Source organism: Candoia aspera, chromosome 5 (genome assembly GCF_035149785.1).
Source record: "Candoia aspera isolate rCanAsp1 chromosome 5, rCanAsp1.hap2, whole genome shotgun sequence".
Classification (NCBI taxonomy): Eukaryota; Metazoa; Chordata; class Lepidosauria; order Squamata; family Boidae; genus Candoia; species Candoia aspera.
The window spans coordinates 54,706,240-54,731,354 of NC_086157.1; the positions used below are offsets into that span (position 1 = coordinate 54,706,240).

Genomic DNA, 25,115 nt, shown 5'->3' on the forward strand with positions numbered 1-25,115 from the left:
CAGCTAAACCGTGAAGGCCACCCAACACGGGAAGGTCATGACAGAGAGGTCAGACTAAATGCGATCCCTGGCAGGTAATGGCAACCCACCCTAGTATTCTTGCCGTGAAAACTAAATGGATCAGTACAACCAGAGATATGTCGGTATACCATCGGAAGATGAGACCCCCAGGTCGGAAGATGGTCAAAATGCTACTGGGGAAGAACAGAGGATGAGTTCAACTAGCCCCAGACGTGATGACGCAGCTAGCTCAAAGCCGAAAGGACGGCTATCGGCCGATGGTGCTGGTGGTGAACGGCGAATCCGATGTTCTAAGGATCAACACGCCATTGGAACCTGGAATGTAAGATCTATGAGCCAGGGCAAATTGGATGTGGTTATTGGTGAGATGTTAAGATTAAAGATAGACATTTTGGGCGTCAGTGACCTGAAATGGACTGGAATGGGCCACTTCACATCAAATGACCACCAGATCTACTACTGTGGACAAGAGGACCACAGAAGAAATGGAGTAGCCTTCATAATTAATAGCAAAGTGGCTAAAGCAGTGCTTGGATACAATCCAAAAAACGATAGAACGATCTCAATTCGAATTCAGGGCAAGCCATCTAACATCACAGTGATCCAAATATACACCCCAACCACAGATGCTGAAGAAGCTGAAGTAGAGCAGTTCTATAGGATCTGCAGCACCTACTGGACAACACGCCTAAAAGAGATGTTATTTTCATCACAGGAGACTGGAATGCTAAGGTGGGCAGTCAAATGACACCTGGAATTACAGGTAAGCATGGCCTGGGAGAACAAAACGAAGCAGGACATAGGCTGATAGAATTTTGCCAAGACAACTCGCTCTGCATAACAAACACTCTCTTCCAACAACCTAAGAGATGGCTTTATACATGGACTTCCCCAGATGGACAACACTGAAATCAGATTGACTACATCCTTTGCAGCCAAAGGTGGCGGACGCCATACAGTCGGTAAAAACAAGGCCTGGAGCTGACTGTAGTTCAGATCACGAACTTCTTCTTGCACAATTTAGGATCAGACTAAAGAGATTAGGAAAGACCCACAGATCAGCTAGATATGAGCTCACTAATATCCCTAAGGAATATGCAGTGGAGGTGAAGAATCGATTTAAGGGACTGGACTTAGTAGATAGGGTCCTGGAAGAACTATGGACAGAAGTTCGCAACATTGTTCAGGAGGCAGCAACAAAATACATCCCAAAGAAAGAGAAAACCAAGAAGGCAAAGTGGCTGTCTGCTGAGACACTAGAAGTAGCCCAAGAAAGAAGGAAAGCAAAAGGCAACAGTGATAGGGGGAGATATGCCCAATTAAATGCAAAATTCCAGAGGTTAGCCAGAAGAGATAAGGAATTATTTTTAAACAAGCAATGTGAGGAAGTGGAAGAAGACAATAGAATAGGAAGGACAAGAGACCTCTTCCAGAAAATTAGAAACATTGGAGGTAAATTCCAGGCAAAAATGGGTATGATCAAAAACAAAGATGGCAAGGACCTAACAGAAGAAGAAGAGATCAAGAAAAGGTGGCAAGAATATACAGAAGACCTGTATAGAAAGGATAACAATATCGGGGATAGCTTTGACGGTGTGGTCAGTGAGCTAGAGCCAGACATCCTGAAGAGTGAGGTTGAATGGGCCTTAAGAAGCATTGCTAATAACAAGGCAGCAGGAGACGACGGCATCCCAGCTGAACTGTTCAAAATCTTGCAAGATGATGCTGTCAAGGTAATGCATGCTATATGCCAGCAAATTTGGAAAACACAAGAATGGCCATCAGACTGGAAAAAATCAACTTATATCCCCATACCAAAAAAGGGGAACACTAAAGAATGTTCAAACTATTGAACAGTGGCACTCATTTCACATGCCAGTAAAGTAATGCTCAAGATCCTGCAAGGTAGACTTCAGCAATTCATGGAGCGAGAATTGCCAGATGTACAAGCTGGGTTTAGAAAAGGCAGAGGAACTAGGGACCAAATTGCTAATATCCGCTGGATAATGGAAAAAGCCAGGGAGTTTCAGAAAAACATCTATTTCTGTTTTATTGACTATTCTAAAGCCTTTGACTGTGTGGACCATAACAAATTGTGGCAAGTTCTTAGTGGTATGGGGATACCAAGTCATCTTGTCTGCCTCCTGACAAATCTGTATAACGACCAAGTAGCAACAGTAAGAACAGACCACGGAACAACGGACTGGTTTAAGATTGGGAAAGGAGTATTGCAGGGCTGTATACTCTCACCCTACCTATTCAACTTGTATGCAGAACACATCATGCGACATGCTGGGCTTGAGAAATCCAAGGCTGGAGTTAAAATTGCTGGAAGAAACATTAACAATCTTAGATATGCAGATGATACCACTTTGAAGGCTGAAAGCGAAGAGGAACTGAGGAGCCTTATGATGAAGGTGAAAGAAGAAAGTGCAAAAGCTGGCTTGCAGCTAAACCTCAAAAAAACCAAGATTATGGCAAGCAGCTTGATCGATAACTGGCAAATAGAGGGAGAAAATGTAGAAGCAGTGAAAGACTTAGTATTTCTAGGTGTGAAGATTACTGCAGATGCTGACTGCAGTCAGGAAATCAGAAGACTCTTAATCCTTGGGAGAAGAGCAATGACAAATCTCAATAAAATAGTTAAGAGCAGAGACATCACACAAAAGTTCACATAGTTAAAGCAATGGTATTCCCCATAGTAACGTATGGCTGCGAGAGCTGGACCATAAGGAAGCTGAGAGAAGGAAGATAGATGCTTTTGAACTGTGGTGTTGGAGGAAAATTCTGAGAGTGCCTTGGACTGCAAGAAGATCAAACCAGTCCATCCTCCAGGAAATAAAGCCAGACTGCTCACTTGAGGGAATGGTATTAAAGGCAAAACTGAAATACTTTGGCCACATAATGAGAAGACAGGACACCCTGGAGAAGATGCTGATGCTAGGGAGAGTGGAAGGCAAAAGGAAGAGGGGCCGACCAAGGGCAAGATGGATAGATGATATTCTAGAGGTGATGGATTCTGGGGGAGCTGGGGGTGTTGACGACCGACAGGAAGCTCTGGCGTGGGCTGGTCCATGAAGTCATGAAGAGTCGGAAGCGACTAAACGAATAAACAACAACAAGGGAGAATTGCTTTAATTCCTGGGCATGACTATATCCAAGCTATAATCCCAAGATCTTCTTGTGAAATTTGAAATTAACAAGTTACATCACTAAACTATCTATATAGAGTGTTTTTCAGATACATACAAGGAGACCCACAGCTCTGAAAGGGACTTGGATAACCATGTGGGGACAGAGTTTGGTTATCAGTGGCTGCTTGCTTGGCTCTAGACTACCCCAGAAGTTTTAGATCTTCTTTGTCCTCTTGACCAAGCAGTTCAAGATGCTGCCCCTCCATTCCACTTCCAGTATTTTGAAGTTTAGTTAGCCTGGTAGAAAGAAAAGAGTAAGTCCACCAGTGTCAACAATACTGAGCAGGACAATAAAGAAGGCACAGAGCCCCTTTCTTTTCTTCTGTGAAAAAGACAATCCCAGGGAAGCAGTCATGCTCCTTTTTCATTCACATGCTGCTTTCCTCAGCATAGGAATTAAAAGGATCCTGCCTAGAAAAGTCTTCCTGTTGAATAGGAGCATATTCCATCATATGAATCCCTTTCCTTAACCGGATGTAATATTTTTTTTGTAGTTATTTTTAAATAATGAAAAGAACTTGGAGGACAGATCCCCTCCTTTTTTTCTAGCATTACCATATCTATTTCTGGTCTCTTGCAACTGGATGAGTAAGCTGGTTTACTGCTCTTTCACGTAGTGCTGACTGTGTGCACTCAAGGTTGCAAAGGAGAATTAAGACTAGCACATTAGAGTTGCTGTTTTTTTCCCCAGTAATAAAACATATATTGGATGTATTGGAAGTTTTGGCAAATCCAACATGCCTCTTTAACATGTATATTAAGTTGCCCCACAATGCAACTCTGAGGAAGCTGTTTGTTGCCACTCCCACTTCCTCTTTCGCTCTTTCCCCCTTCTCCACCCAGGGAGAGGCAGCATGGATGCTGCTCTCTCCATCGGGGCCATGTGCTTGGGCCTTGATGAGGGATTCTGCCCCTTTTTTTCACACACCTCTTGGCAGCTGTAGGGCTGAGAGTTTAGGACAAATTATGTAATTAGAAAGAAAAGAAGAACAAAGGAACTTCATCTTTCCACCAAGATGGATGTTACAGAACAATAAAGAATAAAGTCAGTAAGCTTCTTTTTACTTCTTAACCTAATACGCCCTCTTCAGTGTGAGTAATCTGTTCTATTCCTGTGGATGTTTCTTCTCTCTCTTTCTTTCTCTGTTCTTTTTCAGTATGCTATGTTTCTATCTCTGGTCTTCCTGGCTGAGCTAGTGGCTGGCATTTCAGGATTTGTATTTCGCCATGAGGTGAGTCTAAATTCCTTGTTGATAAAATTGGTGGCAACAATGGCTGAAGCGTCGTAGGATACTGGGTATTATAATTCAGATAAATTCAGCAGCTCTATGTATTTTGGGTACTACTTCACTTGGCAGAAAAATGTCCAGTCCAAAAACCTGTTTTCATTTCATGTCAAAGGATTTAATGATGGCTTCTGACTTTTGCTATTCTGTATTTACCTTAGTATTTATTTATTTATGTATTTTTCATGGAGAGAGCTGGCTTATGGAATCACCAAGAGTCGGATACAACTGAATGGATAATTCGATTTGATTTGATTTACCTCAGAGCTAAATGTATTTCTCTGTTCATTGTGCAGATCTTTTAATTTGTGCTGAAGAGAGCAAAACAGCTTAAACTGTTTACATAAGTGCTGCTACTTCAGCTGCAGAAGTATTTGACTATGTTATATAGAGAGGATTTCTAAGAATGCAAGTCCTAACTACAACAGTTCTGTTGCTGCTTTGAAAACTGTATTTCTTCCCTGTGCTAAAAAAGTAACAACACACCTAGAAATGGGAATAAAAATTGGCTTAGACTGATGAAATTAGAAAACAATAGGAGTCCAAGGCAGATGTGTCTTTTGCACCATTCTATACATATTGTGGCACATTTTCCATAAGCTGAATGAAAACTATCTGGCAAAAAGCATCTGATTATAATAATGGGGGGGGGGGCAGTCCAAAAAGTTGTTTTTGGTGTCTTGGGGGATTTGTTTTGGCTTTCTTTTTTCTTTCTTTCTCTAAAATGTTCTGTCACATTCTCAAATTAAGGAACTCTTAACATTGCTTTAGTGACACAGGACCTGGGACTTTTGTTCAGAAACAAACATTGTTTCTAATTAGGAAATAACAGTTAAAACTTAAGATAGGATATGGTTTATGCTTCAAAACAGTCCCTACAATTCTATTAGGTCCTTGAAATGTTTTGCTTTTTAGAAGCAGCTAAAGAACCAACCACTGGCATTTTCAAATTTGAAGTACCCGAAGGACTGAATATTCAGAAAAGCCGCTTTGAAACATGTGTCCGTAAACATGGCACCTGTCTGCAGTTCTTTAAAATAGCCAAGTCTTTTCTTGGGTTCATACAGAAAAACATAGAAACACTCAGGAAGTAAGATTCTGTTCTTGGCACAAATATATACCGTTCTAGCCTAATTATTATTGTGACGTATTTCCCAGCAATTTATGTAAGAAACCCAGATCAGCAGTCCTCAAAGTGGGGTCTGGGGACCTATGGGGTCCCTGAGACCCTTTCAGGGAGTCCTTGAAGTCAAAGAAATAAATATGACATTTCTAAGTTTTAATTTCTAACACAGTACATATTGGTAGATAAAACCCACATAAACCAAAGCTCTTTGGGGTCCTCAATCATTTTTAAGAATGTGAAGGGATCCTGAGACCAAAATGTTTAAGAACCACTGACATAGATAATTCTGACAAAGTATGACACTGCTATCAGATTTTCTGGAAAGGCAGCTCAATCCCTCCCTCCCTCCCTTCTTCTGTTTTTACCTCTGACTTCTTGACCTTTCCAGGACTGGAAATGGTTAATACAAAGAACAAGTCTCTTACAGCTCTGATTAGTAACATTTATTAGGTGAAAATGGTTTAGGGTTAACACAAGATTTCTGGTTTTCATATAGGCCTCTCTGTATTGTCAGGGCAGGAGTATACTTTCCGTTGCTATTACAGTGAAGAGGGCAGAGAAGAGGAGAGCAGGCCTGCTGCTTCTGTAAAGGCAGGGCAGCCTCATTTTTGTTTTTTTTAATAACCGCTCCTCACTTTATCAGTTGGGATTTTGGCTCTCACAATACCAAATGTGAGATTTAATTTTCATTCCTTTGTAGGGTGCACCAGTGCAGAGAACTATTGAATGTTCATAGATGACTTTCACTGCTCTTGAATGTTTTTTCAGGAGGAATGGCATGAGAAACATATTTTTGTCTTTTCATCTAAAATCATATGTTTCCTCACTGTTGGGGCTGGGCAGGGGAGAGCTCACTGGAAAGTTAATTGGGCTGTTGCCCCAATGCAGCTTACCCCATTGTCTTAATTTCCTTTTAGATTAAAGACACCTTCCTCAGGACATACACTGAAGCCATCCAGAATTACAATGGAAATGATGAGAAGAGCCGTGCAGTGGATGATGTACAACAGAATGTAAGTTTAGAGCTGTTAAATTGCAAATCAGTGTTTTGATTGCAGTATAAGAAGTTCCAGGTATTGGCAGTGTTGTTTATGGATTCAGTAGCATGAACTGTATGTGTGTAGCCATTTTTCTAGTTCTGGATATTTTAGCCAAATGATTTACATGCAGAAAGTCCCAAGGTCGATTGCAGCCATCCAGGGCAGCCACTGCCAGTTTCTGATGGTAATATTGGGCTAGAGGGCCCAGTGACCTGTTTATGTAGAAGGCTGCTTCTTGTGTTCTCACTTTTTTCTGTCTAGTGGCAAATACCAAATATATAAGCCTGATATCTGTATATAGGAGGAATATATTTTAAAGTAACCAAGCCACCAAGCAAGATGGTCTAATACATAAACAACTTTTTCCCACATTCCTACTGTACTCCTATCTTCTGATTAAATATCAAACTTACATTCCGTTGATGTATTCTGTTTATAAAACAGGCAGACTTTCTGTTCAGGAAGAATCAGATCATCACATATCTATCCTAAACATTCCCTTTTATTATATCCCTCTAGTCTCTGAGATTTCCATTCTACCCAATTACTATTATTATTATATGCCTGCTGTTTTTGAGAGCTTGGAAGAAGCACCACATTATTGAGAAAGTTAAGACCTAAAGGAATCATGGGAAATGCTGTCCATTCCTTTTGGACTGTTAGAATTAATATATACATAATAATTTTGTTACAATGACACAGAAAAATAAAACTGACTACTTTTCAGTCTCTTTCAGCCTCTTTTTTGTCTGTGGTTGCATTTTCCCAAATGAATTTCTTCACCTCCATTGAGTATGACATTTAATCCCTCTCATATGATTTGCTTGGTTTATTTATATTTACTTGCAATCCCATGCTCTAGACTTGGAAGCACATTATATCCCAGGATGCATCAGTCTTTAGGGACTGAATAGCCTGTACAATCATTAATTGATGTTCTTGTTCCATAGTGTGTCATTTGGGTAATACCCTTATGGTATCCTCCAACAATTAGTCAAAATGGTTAAGGAGGCAGCAATTGCCTGACACAGGTTCTGGATTTCTGCAGTTATATTGCCCAGTTTATTAGCTATCAAATCTACTACTATAGTGTTTAGAACTCCAATTCCTATGCCAGTTCCTCCTTATAGTGTTCCTGCTGTATCCAATTTTTCTCTGTATGTAGCCAACTGACTAATATACCAATTGTCCAACCATTTTCTCCATCCATTATATTCAGGCTGTTAGGATACATTTTAAAATGATATATATAATGTTTCTTCTTTTAAAGACAAAATAGATTCCCAAAATGCTCCCGCGCGCACTCTCTCTCCCTCTCTCTTCATTCATTCAATTTATATGGCTGCCATCTCACTTCCATGACACTGGGCAGCTAAGCAGTGATAACAATAAAATGCCCAAATTTAGAAAAATAGCCACCATGATAAAAGATGTATCTTTGACCCATATCCTTTGTCTGGGGACCGGTGAGTTTGCTTTCAAGATATGTGGGCCTTTAGAACTAGTGGCCTGGCCTATGTGTTCTATTGTTTCCCACTGTTGTTACACTGAAGGCTAGCCCACCCTAAATTGCCCTCTTGGTCTTGTCATGGCATGTCATCATCCTTGAAAATGTCATCCTAGAGATTTCATCACCATTTAAAATAATTCCTATAATAGTCTAATGCACCTTGTAGGTAGAATCTAAAAGATCACCATTATATGTGCCTAAAGTTTCAACCTCCGGTTCTGTGTGAGTAACTATGCCTTCTTGTGCTGAAGACACCTGATGAGGTGTCCTTCATATAGCTCTTACTTCTAATGGATTATAGCAGGAATCATCACTGCAAGCATGATCACAGCAAGAGAAATCAAGCCCTACCTATCTGTCATTAGAAGACAGGCATGCTATGTCGAGTTTCAAATGGTCAGTGTGCTGTTGCATTTTTTCTTTCCTGAATTGTAGTCATAAGAAGGGAGCACACAATTGCTTTTAGCTTTTCCTTAACTATTGACTTTAAGGAAGGCACCAATTTTGGAAGCAAATTCAGCTACCTGATTTTGTAATTTTGTTATGTGAGTTGCCTGAAATCCACATCCCCTTAGCCTGTTTTTCAGATCTTACAGAAAAAGTGCTTGTAAACCAATGGTAGCTTTCAAAAGTTCCCATCCTTCCTTCCTTCATCTAATTTGGTCTGTAGAGCATTCTTATCTTTTCCAGCCACAGTATTCTTTTAACAAACAATGCAACAAGCATTTTCCACAAAATCTTACTTTACCTTCTTTGTTTTAGGCTAGAAAAAAAAATGTCTAAGCTTTGCTAAAAATGTCCTATAATATAGCAGAGGGGTCAGAAGCAAAATCGGCTTGTGAATTTGAGAGCAAGCCGGCCTTCTTAAACAAGGTTTCAGACTTGCTATCACAGAAGTAATTCTTCAGGATACTCATTTTTATCAGGAAAGTATATGAGAGTGGCGGGGTGGGGGGGAGCCTAAGAGACCATGTGTGGCCTCTTTATTATGTATTCTTCAGCTGGGCTAATACTGGCCTAACTGGCCTAAGGGGCTTAATTAGGACCCTGCATTTTGTAGTCTAATTCCAGTCCTTATAGGTTTATGTACACCTGTTTATCATGTACTGCTTGGGGCAAGCTTGTTCTCAAACAATATAACAAGCATTACCATTTTTGCTACTCTTTGAAGAATATTCATTCCACAAGCCCAGGTTGGACATGCCAAGCACTAGATGCCTAGAAATGAAACTTCTTCAAAATCCTAAACAAAAATCTGTATTTTAGCTTGAGAATACAGGAGGGAGCCCCTGCCTTTAGTTTCAAAAACTATTGCTAACAATATTCCAGAGTGCTTCCGCTAAATGTGTGCTGCCTACCTAAAACAGCTTAATGTGTTAATAACGAATTCTCAATTTTCCTTTAAGATGGAGGCTATCCAAGAGAATCTTATACTGTTGCCAGCTCTGTTCGAGAAGGCTAGCCAAAGAATATTATTTGGCTGCCAACACCAATTCTTAGGGAGAGGGAGACAGGAGTATTAGGGTGGGAAGAGAAGGAAGACTTTCACAGTTTTCTAAAAGCAAATTCTTCCCTAGTTTTCTTGCTTCAACCAATAAATATAACCAATATAAGTGTTCCCTATATCACTTGGGTTTTAACTTGTGTATCAGGAGCACATTTTACTAAAAACCTATCACAAAATCCAAGGCAATATTCTTGAAGCCCCAAATGCTGTACTCCATTGGGTTTTTTTTCCCCACTACGACAGAATCAAAGCTGTACTCTCATCTATTTGGCAGAGGGGTCCCTAGCACCACTAGGTCTTTGCCTTGGAATTCAATGGAATCCAGTGAAATTCCACACCTTTTATAACTTTTTCAGTATTTAACTCTTAGAGCCCTGCAGTTTTTGCAGTTCCATCAATAGAACTCCTAAATCACAGAATGTATTATTGTATTCTTAAGTGCTTTTACTTGTGCTTCTCTGAAAAAACAGAGATTCTGCATGATAGAATGTTTTACACACTATGCTCATCTAGCCAAAGCATGGGCTGGATTCCAGCAGCAGCAAACTGTCCTTTGCTTTCCTTGCAATCCTTTCTTGTGGTGTCCAGGTGATAATTGGGTGTGGAGAGAATAATCTTGATGGAGTAGAAGGTGGACATTAGACTTTTCTTCCCTCCATCTCTCTTTTATAAGCACTGCTGGATTACCTTATTACCTCAACCCAATCTAGCTTGATTGCTAGATTAGAGATGATGTCATGATCAGTCATCAGACTCTAATAGTTCTCCATCTCATTGAGATGTTTGTTTCCACGACTGTTCCACAACCATAGGGAGAACAAGAATTTTATCAGTATGATATTTCAAAGAATTTCCTATCCCTTCATAACTTGGCTGGGAATATCCTGTAGCCTGAGATCTTCTTGCACTTTTATATTTTTCAGATTTCTTTTCCAGCACAACTTTTTAACCCTTTGTTGTCTGGCCATTGATCTTTCTTATAACATGTGGCCTGCTGAGATTTTTTGTGGGGCTTGTATGCAGCCTCTGATGGTCACTCACAAAAATTAAGGCATGAATCCTGCCAGGGTGGCTCTGCAGTCCTGCTCTCTGCCACCATCCTGCCTTGCTGCCTTTTCTCCTTGTGCCTCTGCTGTCTTGGAGCTTTGTCAGGAGACTGAGACTGAGTCTCGTGTAGTGGATGTCACTGCAGCTGCACCTGCATCTGATGCTTATGGTCTGGCCATGCAGGTGCATCACTCAGAGGGAACATTGCTGATGATGTTGCCATTTGTCTGTCTTTGTGTGTGCTAGTTGGTGTCAAAGTTCCCTTAGTTCTATCCTGTAACATTTTTTTTCTTTTTTGTTCATTTCTTTTCCTGTAACTGAGATAATGTTTTGGATCAAGGGTTACCTAGATGTATGTTTCATTTACTTAAAATTAGATCATCTCTTTTTGTGTTCTCCTACAACAGAGAAGTGTTTCTGTGTCTGAGAACTGTTTGAGTATTTTCTCCAACTGCCTGTGAACTTCATTGTTTCCAGGCAGTTAGATTTCCACAGCCCTGGAGTAAAAATCCACTTTTATATTATTCTTTCGTGAAAATGTAGGAAGGTAATCATGGAATTACTTTTGTAAAGGCAAAACTTTGCAAATTTCTTTCTTTTCTCAGTTTTCATCTCCATATGAACTTTAGATTATAAATTCCTCTAGGCAAGAATCTTGCCTTTTGGTCATCAGTCTGATGTACTATGATTATTTATGATGCTATAATTATAATATTCTGTTGACTATGTTTTCAGAAAGGAATATTTCTTTTCTCTCTCTCTCTCTCTCTTTTTGGACTATAGGTAGTTTATTTGTTTGGGATGTTATGAAATCAAATGCACAAAACCGTCCCCACTTTTTGTAACTATTTTTCCTTCCTTTTCTCATTCTTATTAGCTGAGTTGCTGTGGTGTCCAGAACTACACCAACTGGAATACTAGCCCTTATTTTAATGAACACGGCATTCCCCCAAGTTGTTGTATGAACTCGAGTGACTGTAATCCTCTGGATCTGCGTAACATGACTATTGCTCCTACTAAAATAAACCAGAAGGTATGATTCATTTCAGGCTTTCAGAGTAATGCATTTATTATATACATACATACATACATACATTTCTCTCTCTCTGTTAGGCACACTATTTTGTGAACCATTCAGACATCTTTGTCTATTGGGTAATATCAAAAGTCAATCAAATAAATAAATTAAACAAATGTACTGAAAAAAATGTGTCTGAAGAATTGGAAGCCATCTTATCCTGTTCATGGTAGTGTTCTAGTATTGATGCTTTTCAGGTATTTAACAGGAAAAAGATGTTTCCCACATAGCCCCATTAATAAACATTCCAAGAGATATATGAACTAACTTCCCATATCCAATCTGACTTCAGACTTCCCCATAATGATAATTGCTTAAGGCAAAGAATTCAGCAAATAGATTCAAATCTTCTTGACACTTATAGCAGTTTTCATGGCTGTCTCATATGAGTTTCTACCTCCTTCCTCCTCCTCCCCCTCCTCCAGTTCATCATTTGGGACATGTATCACATGTTAGAGGCTAACAGTCTGCCTAAATGTAGAAAATAGAATGATTGACATAAGCCCATGCTTCGTTAGATACATTTTATTACTATACAGTATTTTATAGCATTATGGAATTAATGTTGCAGGCAGAACACAGCAAAAATTGCCGCAAACCAAAACATTTTGCAAAAGTTGTGGCATCTTAGAGTGTTTGAGAGCAAATGAAATGACTAAATATGTAGAAAACATTGTTTCATGGCACATACAGCATATAAAACCAAATAGCCTATGTTTCACAGAAACATAACTTATTTTCTTCTTTTTTTCAGTGCTAAGGTTTACAGCAGAGGAAGCAAATTAACCCAGAAAGAATAGACTATTGAATTCTACAAAATCTTCATAAAAGAGCATTAATGTTGATGCATTAAATCCAGTATAAATCTTTATCATTTTATACCTCTTCAGGATAATAATAAGGGGAGATCAAATTCCAGGGTAGAGGCACCTCCACCAAAAAGCAGCAGCATAGGCCTCTACCCTCCTTACTTTGCAGAAGTGGAAGTCACAAGCCTTTCGAGGACAAAAATCTTGTAGGGGACAATCTGTCAAGTACCCCAGTGCCAAGCCATGTAAAACCAGCACTTCAAATTGCACGTAGAATCAAATAGGAAGTAGTGCAAGACCAAATATGTTATGTCCTCATACCAGTATGTATCAGCCAGCATTTAGGCTGCTACATACTAGACCAACAAAAGCTTCCCAGTGGTCTTGAAAGGCAGCCCAATATACAGCCTATTGCAACAGATATTTGCTATTATCAGTTAGGCTAATTTCATGTCCAGTTAAGTTGGCTCACACTCTCAGAATTCTTTGTTTGGCAACTGAGAAGCCAGTTGGCTGCAGTTAAGAGATATCTTGGAGGGCACCAGGTTGGAGAAGCCTGATTAGATGCACACTTCATTTACTTACCAGACAGATTGAACAGGCAATGGTTTTCATCTTCAGCATGTTTCAGAGATATACTCTCACGAGGCTGGTTTCTCTTTCACTAAAATATTAACAAGACAATAGTCATATAGTGTGAAATAAGGTGTGAGTACATTAATTAGAAAATGTTAACAGAAGTGGTATTTTATCAGGTAATTTTGCTGATAATCTTTCAACAATTGTAGTGAGAATATGCAGTGGGGACAGAGTAATTAAACAAGCATTTTAAATCATACTTTATTGTGATGAATTTCAGAAGTTATACTGTATGGGAAGATTATAAATGAATATATTTACTGAGGTATATTGATACACTTTTTCTACCCGGATGATATATTAAGGAAGCAACTTTGTAAAAATGTTCCTTTGAGTAATGTTCCTTGATTTTAACCATATTTTTAAATGTACAATTTTATGAGTTACAAAAAGCATACTGATATACTCCTTGCCTATTATTTTGATTATTAGTAGACTTCGTGGCATTGAATTTTGTATTAAATTGTTAAATGAGCATTAAATATGGACAAGTAGATACACTTTTGAAGAGTGAGCAGATGTTCTTTGTTGTCTTCAGGGTTGTTACGATCTGGTGACCAGTTTTATGGAGACCAATATGGGAATCATAGCTGGAGTGGCTTTTGGAATTGCATTCTCACAGGTATACCATTTTATTGCTTTGAAGACATGATGTGTTTGCCTCAGCTACAGGGAAGGATTATGGAGAGGGACAGGCCTCAAACTGTTCATTAGCTCTTAGGTCATCTATTCATTGATTTTTCTTTTTCCAACTTAAATGGAGTTTCTCCTTGGGAGTATCAGTTGCCGCCCAACTAATGATGGCCTCAAGGGGGGAAAAAGACCCTTCCGTTGGGTCAAATAAAGGTTAACCTAATGAAACTGGTTTAAATGGAGCGTAAACAGCCCACATGACAAATAGTTGATTCACAGTTTGCATGGGGGGTTTCATAGCCTAGATTTATCTGTTTAAGAGAAATATCAAATTTGGAGTCTCATCATGTTTAAAAAGAAAGCTGGAAGCATATGCCTAATTTGTCCCATTTAGGGGGATATATTTGAGGCCATCAACAATTAAATATTTCATTCTAGTGAGACCCAAACAATTAGCAATTTGTTATAAACAAATGTGTATTTTATGTAAATGCTATATTTAAAAATCAAAGTCGGGGCAATATGCTAATGAAGCTGCTTTCCCTGGGAATTTCTGTCTTCAGAAATTAGAGAATCTGTCTCTAATTTAATATCTCTAGTTTTAAGCACACAGAAGATTAAGTCCAGCGTTTTGCTATGGTTATGTCAAAATAGCATGAGCTGTTCCAAATTAAATTAAACTGATTCTAGCTCACTGAGATTATTTATAGATATGAAGGGTGCCAAAGGTCCTTTAATTCAACACACTGCCCTAAAATAAAGTCCAGTTCTACCAGTCACATCTTATATTCTGAATTGTATCTGGCAATACTAAGAGGTATTTAGACTAACTATTTTAAGCCATCTGTTTGACTGTTTAGTTGGATTATTTTTGTGATGGCTGCTGCTGCTGTTGACAACAATGATGATAGCAGTTAAGAAATTAATGTTTAAATGCTCTATTAGATTTCAGTATTAGCCACTAAAATTGATTGATGGTAGGTTTAAGAAAAGCAGAGAAACTAATTCTGTATATAATAAATAATTAACTTATGATATTGACTAAACAAAATATATTTAATAATAACTAGCAGTCAGAATTACTTTTCAAAAAAGATTAAGCAGATTTCTGGAGAATAAGTCTAATGACAGGCCCATGCGTTCTCCGTGGTAGGGTGAGGCAACCTCTTTGTTCAGTGACTATGAATGCAGATGCTGGGGATGTGCCACAAAGAACTATTGTCATGAGCTTTCCAGAAGTCTCACTGCCATTGGAAATAGAATCTTGGACTAGATTAATCTTTCCAGGAGTGATCCAGTGTAGCAGTTTTATGTTCTTGTTTTGCACCATAGCAGTGCAGAAAAAAGAAGCAAAGATTTATTATTATTATTATTATTATTATTATTATGAGGATTGTTAGTGATTCTGAGAAAGGTGAATTATGTGCCACAGATTGCAGAGGATAAAAAATTACTTTCTATATTTAGAGCTTTCCTTCTTCCATCTTAAAGCAATATGTGTGAGATTCTCCAGTGGCCTCCCCTCCAAGCATGTCTAGTGCCTTACCTCCTTAGCATCAGCTACATGCCTGCACCTTATGCCTCCAGACCAAGCACTATAGAACTGACTTTTCTGCATTATTCCTAGCAGATCTATGTTCTTCCTAGCAGAAGTATGTCACCTAGTCACCTATATCAACCTGTTCTCACTAGACTTTGTGAGCAAGTGATTTTGCTGTTAGAAAGTGGATTTCCAAGCAAAACCATACACACACACACACACACAATTATTTTGCATAGTAACTCTGTACTGTGTTTCTAAGCAGGTTTCATGAACCAGTAGTCCTCTAGATATGTTGAACTACAATTCCCATGCTTTCTGGGATTTGATGTCCAACATAACTGGAGTAAATCAGTTTCAGGACAACTGCTCTAAAGCTGTCTTTGAGAGATCTCTGTTTTGCTTCCTATCAAGAGTTTATTCCATAGGTTGCAATAATTTAGAAACATAGAAACAAAAAGACCATTATTGCTCTTATCTGGTAAAATCTGTTAGCAAAGGCCACATCAATTGAAATAATTTGGATGGATGTTTTCCAATTACATCTAGATCAACATATATTCAAGAAAAATAATTAATGGATCCTAGGTTGTAGCTATTACTTTAATAGGAAATCATTAATTTTAAAATACAGAACAAATTATAATATTAGTTATAGCACAAGTTGTTTTTGTTTAATTAGGGAGAGCTGAGACTAGGCACTTATTTATAAATGTATTGGAAATCAATTTTACAACATACTGTATCTTTTAATATAGTAGGGGAAAATATATAGTGGTATATTTTGCTTATGGTTCATTATTTTATATTTTTAGTTTGACCGTTGACGTGTTATAGTAAATTTAAACATTTGTCCACTAAATCAGTGAGGCAAAATTGAAAAAAAAACTAATAAATCTAATTTCATAGTTCTGACTGTGGAGCAGAACAAAATCTAAAACTAGAAGCTGCTCTTAGCCTCAGTCTGAATGTGAGAATAGTTTTTGGGGAGAGAGGAAATTTCACCTGTTGAAATGCTTTTTCAAAATAGTGTGTGTGTACATACACATACACACACTGTTTCTAGAAACATTTGAAAACATACTACTCATTGACAAAACAAGGTTTAAAAATATTCCCATATTTTTCTAACATTTATCATTGTAGAAGAATGAGACTCACTGTTCTTTTCATTAGAAAGTATTGAATATAAATATAAATATTTGGGAAGGGGTAGCTTTTTCTGGATAAGACCAATTTAAATTTTCAGAAAATAATTCTTCTGTTGTACTTATTAGAGGCTAAAAAGAAAGAAGATCGTTTTTTTTCCAGAAGTTAGTCTATGACTTACAGCAGGGTTGGGCCACTAGAGCCCAAGCCAATGCTGCTGAAATCTGGAGGCCAATCACCAAGTGATTGGTAACAAGACTTTGAGTTTTAGAAAGAGAAAAGGGGATAGAATAGATCCTAAGCTAGACAGTCTTTCCCCTTTAAAACAACCCCCTCCATCCAAATGCGCCCTAGTGTCTACAAATGTCAACTATGCCTTTCCAGCAACACCTTCTCATCATTCCACCCCCCCTGCATTTCTCAGAGGCTTAAAATAATTTCAAAATGTTGCTTTCAACTAAAGGAAAGTTGCTCACACAACTAGTACTGTAGATATCCTCATCCACTGACACATCCAAATACATTTCAAGCACCTGTAAAATACGTTTGACCAGAGAGATGGCAAGGGATAAAAAGAAATGAATGTGCATATCCAGTTCAACATTTATAGGGCCTTTTGTCTGCCGCTAAATTCATCAATACAAAGAACAGGGCAATCCTACTTAGGCTTATTCTAAATGAAATACCATTGGTTTATGTATTCTGAATGAAGATTACTTCTGGATAGTTGGTTCCTGGAGCTACCAATCGAATGACGTTGTGTAGCCACCCTTTTCATATTTTGTGGAAAGAAAAGAAATTATGGGAAAACATAGGATGGTTTCAAATGGAAGATAACAGTGCCTGGACTTCCACAGAACTGAGCAGGGGGATTCTGCCCTTCCTTAAAAGCTGGAAGTTCCCTAAAGATGCATAAATCAGAAGCCTGTATGACGATCTTATGAAAATAGAAACACAGTAACAACCGACAGTGTAGCGATTCATTAAGAAGAGATCACAAGATACGAGAAATATTAAGTAATACTGACAATCCCTGCCAAATGATTTTCATTATGATTGCTTGTTTTTGTCATGAAAAAAAGCAATTTTGATTGTAGATAAGAGATTTGTATGGAATCAATGAAGCTGCTGAAAAATGAACATGAGATAAAATATAGTGGTAAAAGTTATAGAGTATGAAGGATTGTCAGTGCAGCTTTGCCAGCTGATAATTTGTTTGCATCATTCTCAAGGTGACCTAGTATTTTGATGCATTCTGATATAAGAGGTAACAGAATGCCCTTAGTGTTACTCTTTGTGTCAAAGAAAAAGAAAAAGGGTCAAGAAATGCAGACTGTGCTCTAACTAGGCATCAAGTAATCAGACACATGAATTGTAATTTATGATTGTGGCATGATTATGGTGGAAAATCTATCTACCTCCCTACAGAAGAACTGATATCTCTTTTCTTTTTAGTTATAACATACATTTCCAGAATGCAGTTTCCAACATTTTAAGCTAAAGAGAGCTGAATATAACTTCACACTGTCAGTTTCTGTCATAGCAAAACTTGTACCTGTACAATGTTGGTTGGAAATATTATTGGTGTATTAGATAAATGATCTGATCAGAAATTGTTTGTAAACATTTATGGTTTAGAGTTCAGTATTATGAAAGCCATCCTTTATGTATTAGCTCTCAGTAGCAGTCTAGGACTCCTTCAAAGTAAGTATATATTAAATTGGTTTGGTTTCAGCTGAGGTACTTTACACTATAATTAAAGTACTAGAAACATATGAACATAAGAACAGCCTGCTGGACCAGACCAAGGTCCATTCTTAGCCCAGCATTTTGTTTCTCACAGCAGCCAGACAAATGCCACTATGGTCATAAGCAGGAGGTAGACATATCCTTCTCCTGCTGTTGTTTCCCTGCAACTGGTATTTGGAAGAATGCTGCTTCCAATGTGGAGGTAACATTGAGTCTTCAAAATAGTAGCCCTTTATAAATGTGTTCTTCATGAATTTCTCCAGTCCTCCTTTAAAGTTAGTAGCCATTACCATGTCACAGGTTAATTATACACTGGGTGAAGGAGAACTTTCTTTTTTCTGTTTTAATCTCTTTTGAGTCAGTTTGGTCCCAGAGTGTTGTTAGAGGGAGAAAAATGTCCACCTGTCAGCTTTATCCATACTGTGCATGATTTTATACACCTTAGTAATTTACTTCATCAGTCACCTTTTTTCCTCACTAAAGAGTCCTAAACTCTCTAGCCATTTCTATAGGAAAGGTGTTCAAGCTCCTTGATCATTTTCATTGCCTTCTTCTACACATTTTTTCGGCTGTTTTATGTCATGTGGCAATCAGAACTGTGGGTAATATTCCAAATGTATAATTTGTACAACATCACATTACAGCGTTGGTGGTTTTATTTTCATTCCCTTTCCTAAAAACCCTGAGTATACAATTTGCCTTGTTCACACACTGCATCCCATTTTTTATAATACCATCTACTGTAATGTCTTGGTCTTTTCTTGATTACAGACAACTCAGACTCCATCAGAATATACAGTATGTTATGTCAGAGGGTTTTGCTTCGACATGCAAAACAGGGGCAAAAAGATTTTAAAATAAAAATAGATAATTCTTCAAACTTCCTCTATTTTTATTTAAAAATCTGTGCTCAGTTAAACATAACATGAGGATGTGTGTAGTCTTACATCAGAAATCCTTATCCAGAGTGCATGCAAGCCCACCTTGACCCAAGAGAGCTCTTTATTTTTAACACTTATAAATATTCAGAGTTTCAGAATCTTAATCAATCGGTGCTTTAAGAAAAGATAGTGTTTCCCTGATAACTTAAAGAAAGAAGGCAGAACTTTTGTTCTAAATTTTAATCAGCTTGCTGTTAACTAATTGATACAATTGGCATGAGTTGAACTTCTATACAAAGTTATCTTTTCTAAATTCAGACCCTCTCTCTATCTTTTCTCAAAACATTTTTTCATTATTAATCAGTTGACATGCATGCTTTTAAAAATTATCATGCAGTTAAAGCACAAAAAATTCAAATGCCAATTTTTCAAGGTAGCTAATTAACTTAAGGCTAAATCACATATTCTCAAAGTTAAGGCAGCTCTTAACTTGAACTTTTTAAACTTAATTTTAGCATATAATTCATCTGAGACACCTGTAGGTCAAAATGTTTAATATTTATTAATTGATTAGTAAAACTTCCAATGCATTGTTAACCTTGAATAATACAGTTCACATCTATTTACCCCTTAATTCATTTTTCACTTTGAACCATGTGAATATTCTCTTTAGACGTTGTCCAAAATAAATTGTGGATAAGGTTTTTTAAACAAAGTTCCCCAGAATTTCCTTCACAAATTGCTTTGTGTCTTCATGGGTAATTTATTTTTACCTATTTCCAATATTAAATACTTTCAGTAGTTCTTCACTTTCTGTTTTATAACAAAATACTTTCTATTACTTTGGGGAATGCTAATTTTCCATTTCTGCATAAGCATTTCCAAGACATTCAGTGAAACAAAATCAGCTACATATTTTCTTGACATTTGTGATACTTTCATGGGCCTTCTGGAGAAAAGAAGCCAGTAGACTGCCAATCCATAGAGGTGATGGACTTCTCAAAGGAGGAGGGTGAAGGTTTGTGAATGGATTAGGAGCCCGCAATGGAAGCTGCAGAAAGTTGCAGAAAGCAATCATTTATGGCAGTCGAAGCTCTTCCAAACGACAGGTGGCTGGCTGGGCAGATGGAACAGAGTTTTAAGCCATTTGGAAAGATAATTGAGAGAAATTGCTATGGTATACAGTATATGATTTAATGCAAACAGCTATGCTTATACTGCTTTTTTTTTAATCTGTTCAATTATGTCTGATTCTTGGAGGCTGCTTGGACAAGTCCCTGCAGTTGTCTGGGCAAGGTTTTTCAGAAGTGGTTGGCCATTGCCTCCTTCCAAGGGCTGAGAGGGTATGAATGGCCCAAGGTCACCCAGCTGGCTTTGTGGCTAAGGCAGGACTAGAACTCACGGTCTCCCAGTTTCTAGCCTGATGCCTTACCCACTACACCAAACTGTATATTTTTATTCTTCTTGAATATTTTCAAGATAGAACCATACGAAGTAAATTTCTCCAGTCAAGATATAGAACCATACCAAGTAAATTTCATTATTCCATAATGTGACATGCCTCAGTATACTAGGGGCAATAGCTTTGTGTGCTATAAGCAAGTGTCCCCCATCTTTTTTTTTTTATCTAGTGGCATTTGTTTCTAATGTCTGCTAAACGATCTTGCATAAAAACATTCTGCAGGCTAAATTCACACATATCCTGCATATCTTCCCTGCGCATCTTTTTTGTTTTTGTTTTAATTCTGAAAACAGATGGTACTAGCTAAATACAAAAGTGATTGTTCGTAACATCTGAAGCTATTCTGTATCTGATCATCTGCTGTTGCTATGCCAACATAGAAGGAAACAGGAGAATCCTGTGAGGTGCATGTACAGCTAGGTACTCGGCAGTATAATAAAATCTGGAATCCACTGTGCTGACTTCAGCTCAGCAACCATTCAGGAGAGCCCTTGATCTGGAGCCTCTGCCATTGCCGTGGTCATTTGGAAGGATCCATATCGCCATGCTGTTTTCATCATTGGTTGCATGTAGGCATATAACCAATACTTAACCTGACGTTTGTGCTTGTCTGCACATATGCCAAGAAGTATATAACATAGCAAAAGAATAACTGATGCAGCCTTTTTCCATCCCATAAATTGGTCAGCAACCCATGGGCCTATGAAAGACCTTAATCCCACTTTATTTAGTAGAATTCCCTGAATTGCACCCCCAAAATTGAGCAACAGCCCACTGAAAAGTGCAAAAGACAAAAACAATATGTGGAACTTCTAGGACTAAAATGCATCTTTCCCACCAAGTTAGTTAGAGTACTTATAGGCAAATACAATGAAAACAGTGTTGTCTTAAAAAGAGAGGGAGAAATAAAAAGGGAGAGATGCATCAAAGAAATTATTAGAATTGCCTCTTTCTTGATTGCATAAATTTGATGTTTTTATTTTGGCTGTAGGCTTCATTTTATATTATTTCAGTTTTACATATTTCAACAAATTTAAAAATCCAAAATCCTTTTTGCAGACTCAGTACGTTTCATGACACTGGATTATATGCATGATACCTTTCCTTTCTCTTCTACAGCTGATTGGCATGCTGTTGGCGTGTTGTCTGTCCCGATTTATTACTGCCAATCAGTATGAGATGGTGTAACAAGGTAAGTTCCTCTACAACTGCATTCAAGAGGCTTTTTCCAAATTTAGGCAAACGCTTTGCTCTCTACTTGGAGAAGGATAGATTTTATAGATGCTTTCCCCAGCCTGGCCTTTTAGTTGCAGCTAGCGCAACTCCCATCAGCCCCAGCCAATGTTATTCCAGATGGTTCATATCAGTGAGAAGACATTCAGTGCTGAATGACCTTAATTATAAACCAGAACATCAGAAAGCATTCCATCTGTATGAATTTGATTTTCTATTTTTTATTTTAAATTAATACTGTAGACAAAAGTGGCACCTTAAAACACGTCTGTTGATATTCTAGAATTAGTGGTCTCATTCCCATCACCATGAACCTTGGCAACCCTAAACCCATGTTAAAATCAGCAATGGATTAGATGTAGGTTAAAAATATGAAATTTAATCCAGACAGATCAGGGAAGCATTCTTGGCCACTAGAACTACAGTATTGATTTGGTTTTAAGAAATTGTCTTGTTTGACTCCTTTTGAAAAACCAAGGCTACAATTTTAGGGTGCTCTTGGATTTGACTTTCCATTTGATTCCCATTTGGCCAGGAGTGCTTTTGTTCAGCATAAGCTAGTGCACAGATCATGCCTATTCATTGGATCCTCACCAGGCTATGCATGCTTTCTTACACCTATGACGATGTGCACTGCAATGAAGCTGGTCCGTGGCTTTCAAAGTAGTCCAGAAGCTTCAGCAGGAACCCAGTGCAGCAGTAAACGTTCTGAATGGAACCATAATGTTTAGAGCAAGTCCTCTGTTTGCCAGTCTGTTCTGGGCACAGAATCCAGATTATTACTTTTGAAGCCATCAGTGTTTTGGATCAAAAATCTCTCTTGCCTATTCTCTGGGAACCCTTCTCTTGTATCCCACTAATGTGAGGTGAGGTGTGGTTTAAAGATGCTTCATGCACAAAAAAATCAGAATTCCAAATACTGTATGCTGAATGCCTAGATCTTTTTACAGCATCCAAAGGGATATAAGGTCATATAGATCAGTGCCCTGAACACACATCGTTGTATGAAGTCCCTTTTAATTCAGTGGAGGGAGCAGATCCATATGCACAAAAAGCACATATATATTATTATTATACTATCCTTGAAGAAAAGGCAGGAATTCCACAGGAGCTATTTGCATTCATAGGAAACCTGTGTGCAGGATGTTCAGAGACAGGAACAAATACACAGAAACAATGAAATAAATTGCTTTGTCCAGTGTTTCCAGGGATGGTAGTACAGTAATTTCATTGCAAGCAACAGTTTCTTGTACACACAGACACATGTACACACTTTAGACACTGAAGTTAATGTAGGACTTCCTGATCTTGTGATTTATATCACATAACTCCCATGGATTGAAATAGAGCTAGATCTTGAGTTCCTAATTATTCATAATGACATCTGCCACATGGCAAAAACTCCTTGTATAAAATTGGTGGTTCCCTTAGTGGTCTTATAGGAGGACCACTAAGGGAACCACCAAAGTTGCAGTGCAAGGTGCAGATGCAAGGTTCATTTGCTGTCCCTTGGGGTGTAGTGTGGGAGAGCATACTACCAATATTTAGGGCTGCTTGCGTCTAAAGTTTCTGTCTTTGGTGAATTAGTTGACTCCTCTGTTGGAGTCACCTGGAAGAAATTTATTTACACGAGAGAAACCTTATGACTGATGGAAATAAAAACAATTCATTATTCTCTTCCTTTCCTTTCTGCACTTCTCCAGGAATATGAAATACAGTACCTGTTTTCAATCAGGAACTAGATAATTCTTGGAAGACTTCTAAACAAAGTTAGAGCACACATACACAACTCTACGTATACACACATAAAGACAACACTTTCTCAACTCCGTACCATGCGTAATGTACCATTCCGTGAAGTACTGTTGTGCCACAAAAAGTAGCCTGAACCATTGAGCATCCAGTACTGTACGCTCCATCTCAACGGCTGTGCGTATGATGGCACTGTATGTTTGTTCTTGATCAGACTGTAGTTGCATTGTAAAGTAAACGGAGGTAATTCATTGACAGCAATGATTAGGCTGTGCATGTAGTGACTGGAGGGCATCATTAGCCTTTCACCATGGTTAATAAATGTTGCACACATCCATATTAAACCTGTATAGAAAAATATATATTATTTTGGTTTATCAAGTTTTTAATTCCTCGATTTTGTTTATAGCTTTTACTAAAGTGTGTCTAATCTCCCCTTTCCAACAACTGCCCAAAATAAGAAAAAACAAGTTACATAACATGGGAAAATACTTGAAAGTAAATGTGCAAAATCATGTTGAGGGAAATTAATGTATCAATATTCTGCTGCATCTTTCATTCTTGATCAGTGTTGTGTGCCTAGTGTTTTTGCCAGTAGGCCTTTGTCTAGTGCATTTTGCCTCAGAATCTGAACTTGTGTAATACCGTTACTAAGCTGTGTTGTTTGCTTACTGTGAAGCCAGTAATTTTGCTTCCTTTGATTAGATAATTATGAATCAGATTGTGCTGTAATGCAACTTTTTCTTATACCCTTCTTTCTGTTTCCTTCTCCTTTTGCATTGAAGTTGCCACCAAATTCATTGTCAAATCAATCAAATTTAATAACAACAAAAAGAATGTGTGGAATATTTTTCAGGATGGGGAGCAAAAGTTTAAGACCTTTTTAAAAAAAAAAAGGTTTTTTTTAATAAGGCCTCTGTCTAGCATGCCAGCAAGAATGCATTGATATTGTATTTGTGATATACATATTAATAAATGGAACCATTACAGATTTCTACTGGCCTCCCTTTATTTTTCAATCCAGGTTTTGCATTGTTAATATCTTTTTTTTTCAGTGGCAGTGTCATAAAAGCATGTGCTTTAAAACATGCTATTTTTGTAATTCCATACATTATTGTCCTTTCTGTTCCTGATGGAGCATCACCTGAAAGGAGAACATTTCAGGATTTGGAAGTATTGATATGAGTATAGGATGCAGCGTTATTCAGAGTCTAACCTTTGGTTAGTCTGGCCTGATAGCTGCCTAATATTTCAGACGAAGAATTCATTCTTAGCCATTATGCCTGGTAAATGTTTAACTGGAATTATTTCGTTTGAGCTTAGGGTTCAAGCAAGTGCAGCGCTTCTGAATTTGGTCCTTTTTCTAATCTATGCATATCACTGTACTCATTCTTGAAAATCACAGACTTTAGAATGAAATCTTCTCAGATCCCCTTCCTTGTTCTTCTGCATCACAGAT

General features: G+C 37.9%; 1 protein-coding gene across 2 annotated transcripts in view; it reads left to right on the plus strand.

The window, feature by feature from the left end:
• The window catches only part of TSPAN7 (tetraspanin 7), a 115,164-nt gene extending 90,513 nt beyond the window's left edge, over positions 1 to 24,651 (plus strand). The window contains exons 3-8 of one of the 2 annotated variants that reach the window (XM_063305228.1): positions 4,373 to 4,447; positions 6,545 to 6,640; positions 11,609 to 11,764; positions 13,796 to 13,879; positions 21,791 to 21,863; positions 23,608 to 24,651. In XM_063305228.1, the coding sequence (XP_063161298.1) occupies positions 4,373 to 4,447; positions 6,545 to 6,640; positions 11,609 to 11,764; positions 13,796 to 13,879; positions 21,791 to 21,859 (480 nt within the window). In that variant the 3' untranslated portion in view covers positions 21,860 to 21,863; positions 23,608 to 24,651. The remainder of the gene's footprint in view (positions 1 to 4,372; positions 4,448 to 6,544; positions 6,641 to 11,608; positions 11,765 to 13,795; positions 13,880 to 21,790; positions 21,864 to 23,607) is intronic. The other variant, XM_063305229.1, reaches the window with a different exon arrangement.
• The last annotated feature ends 464 nt before the right edge of the window (positions 24,652 to 25,115 follow it).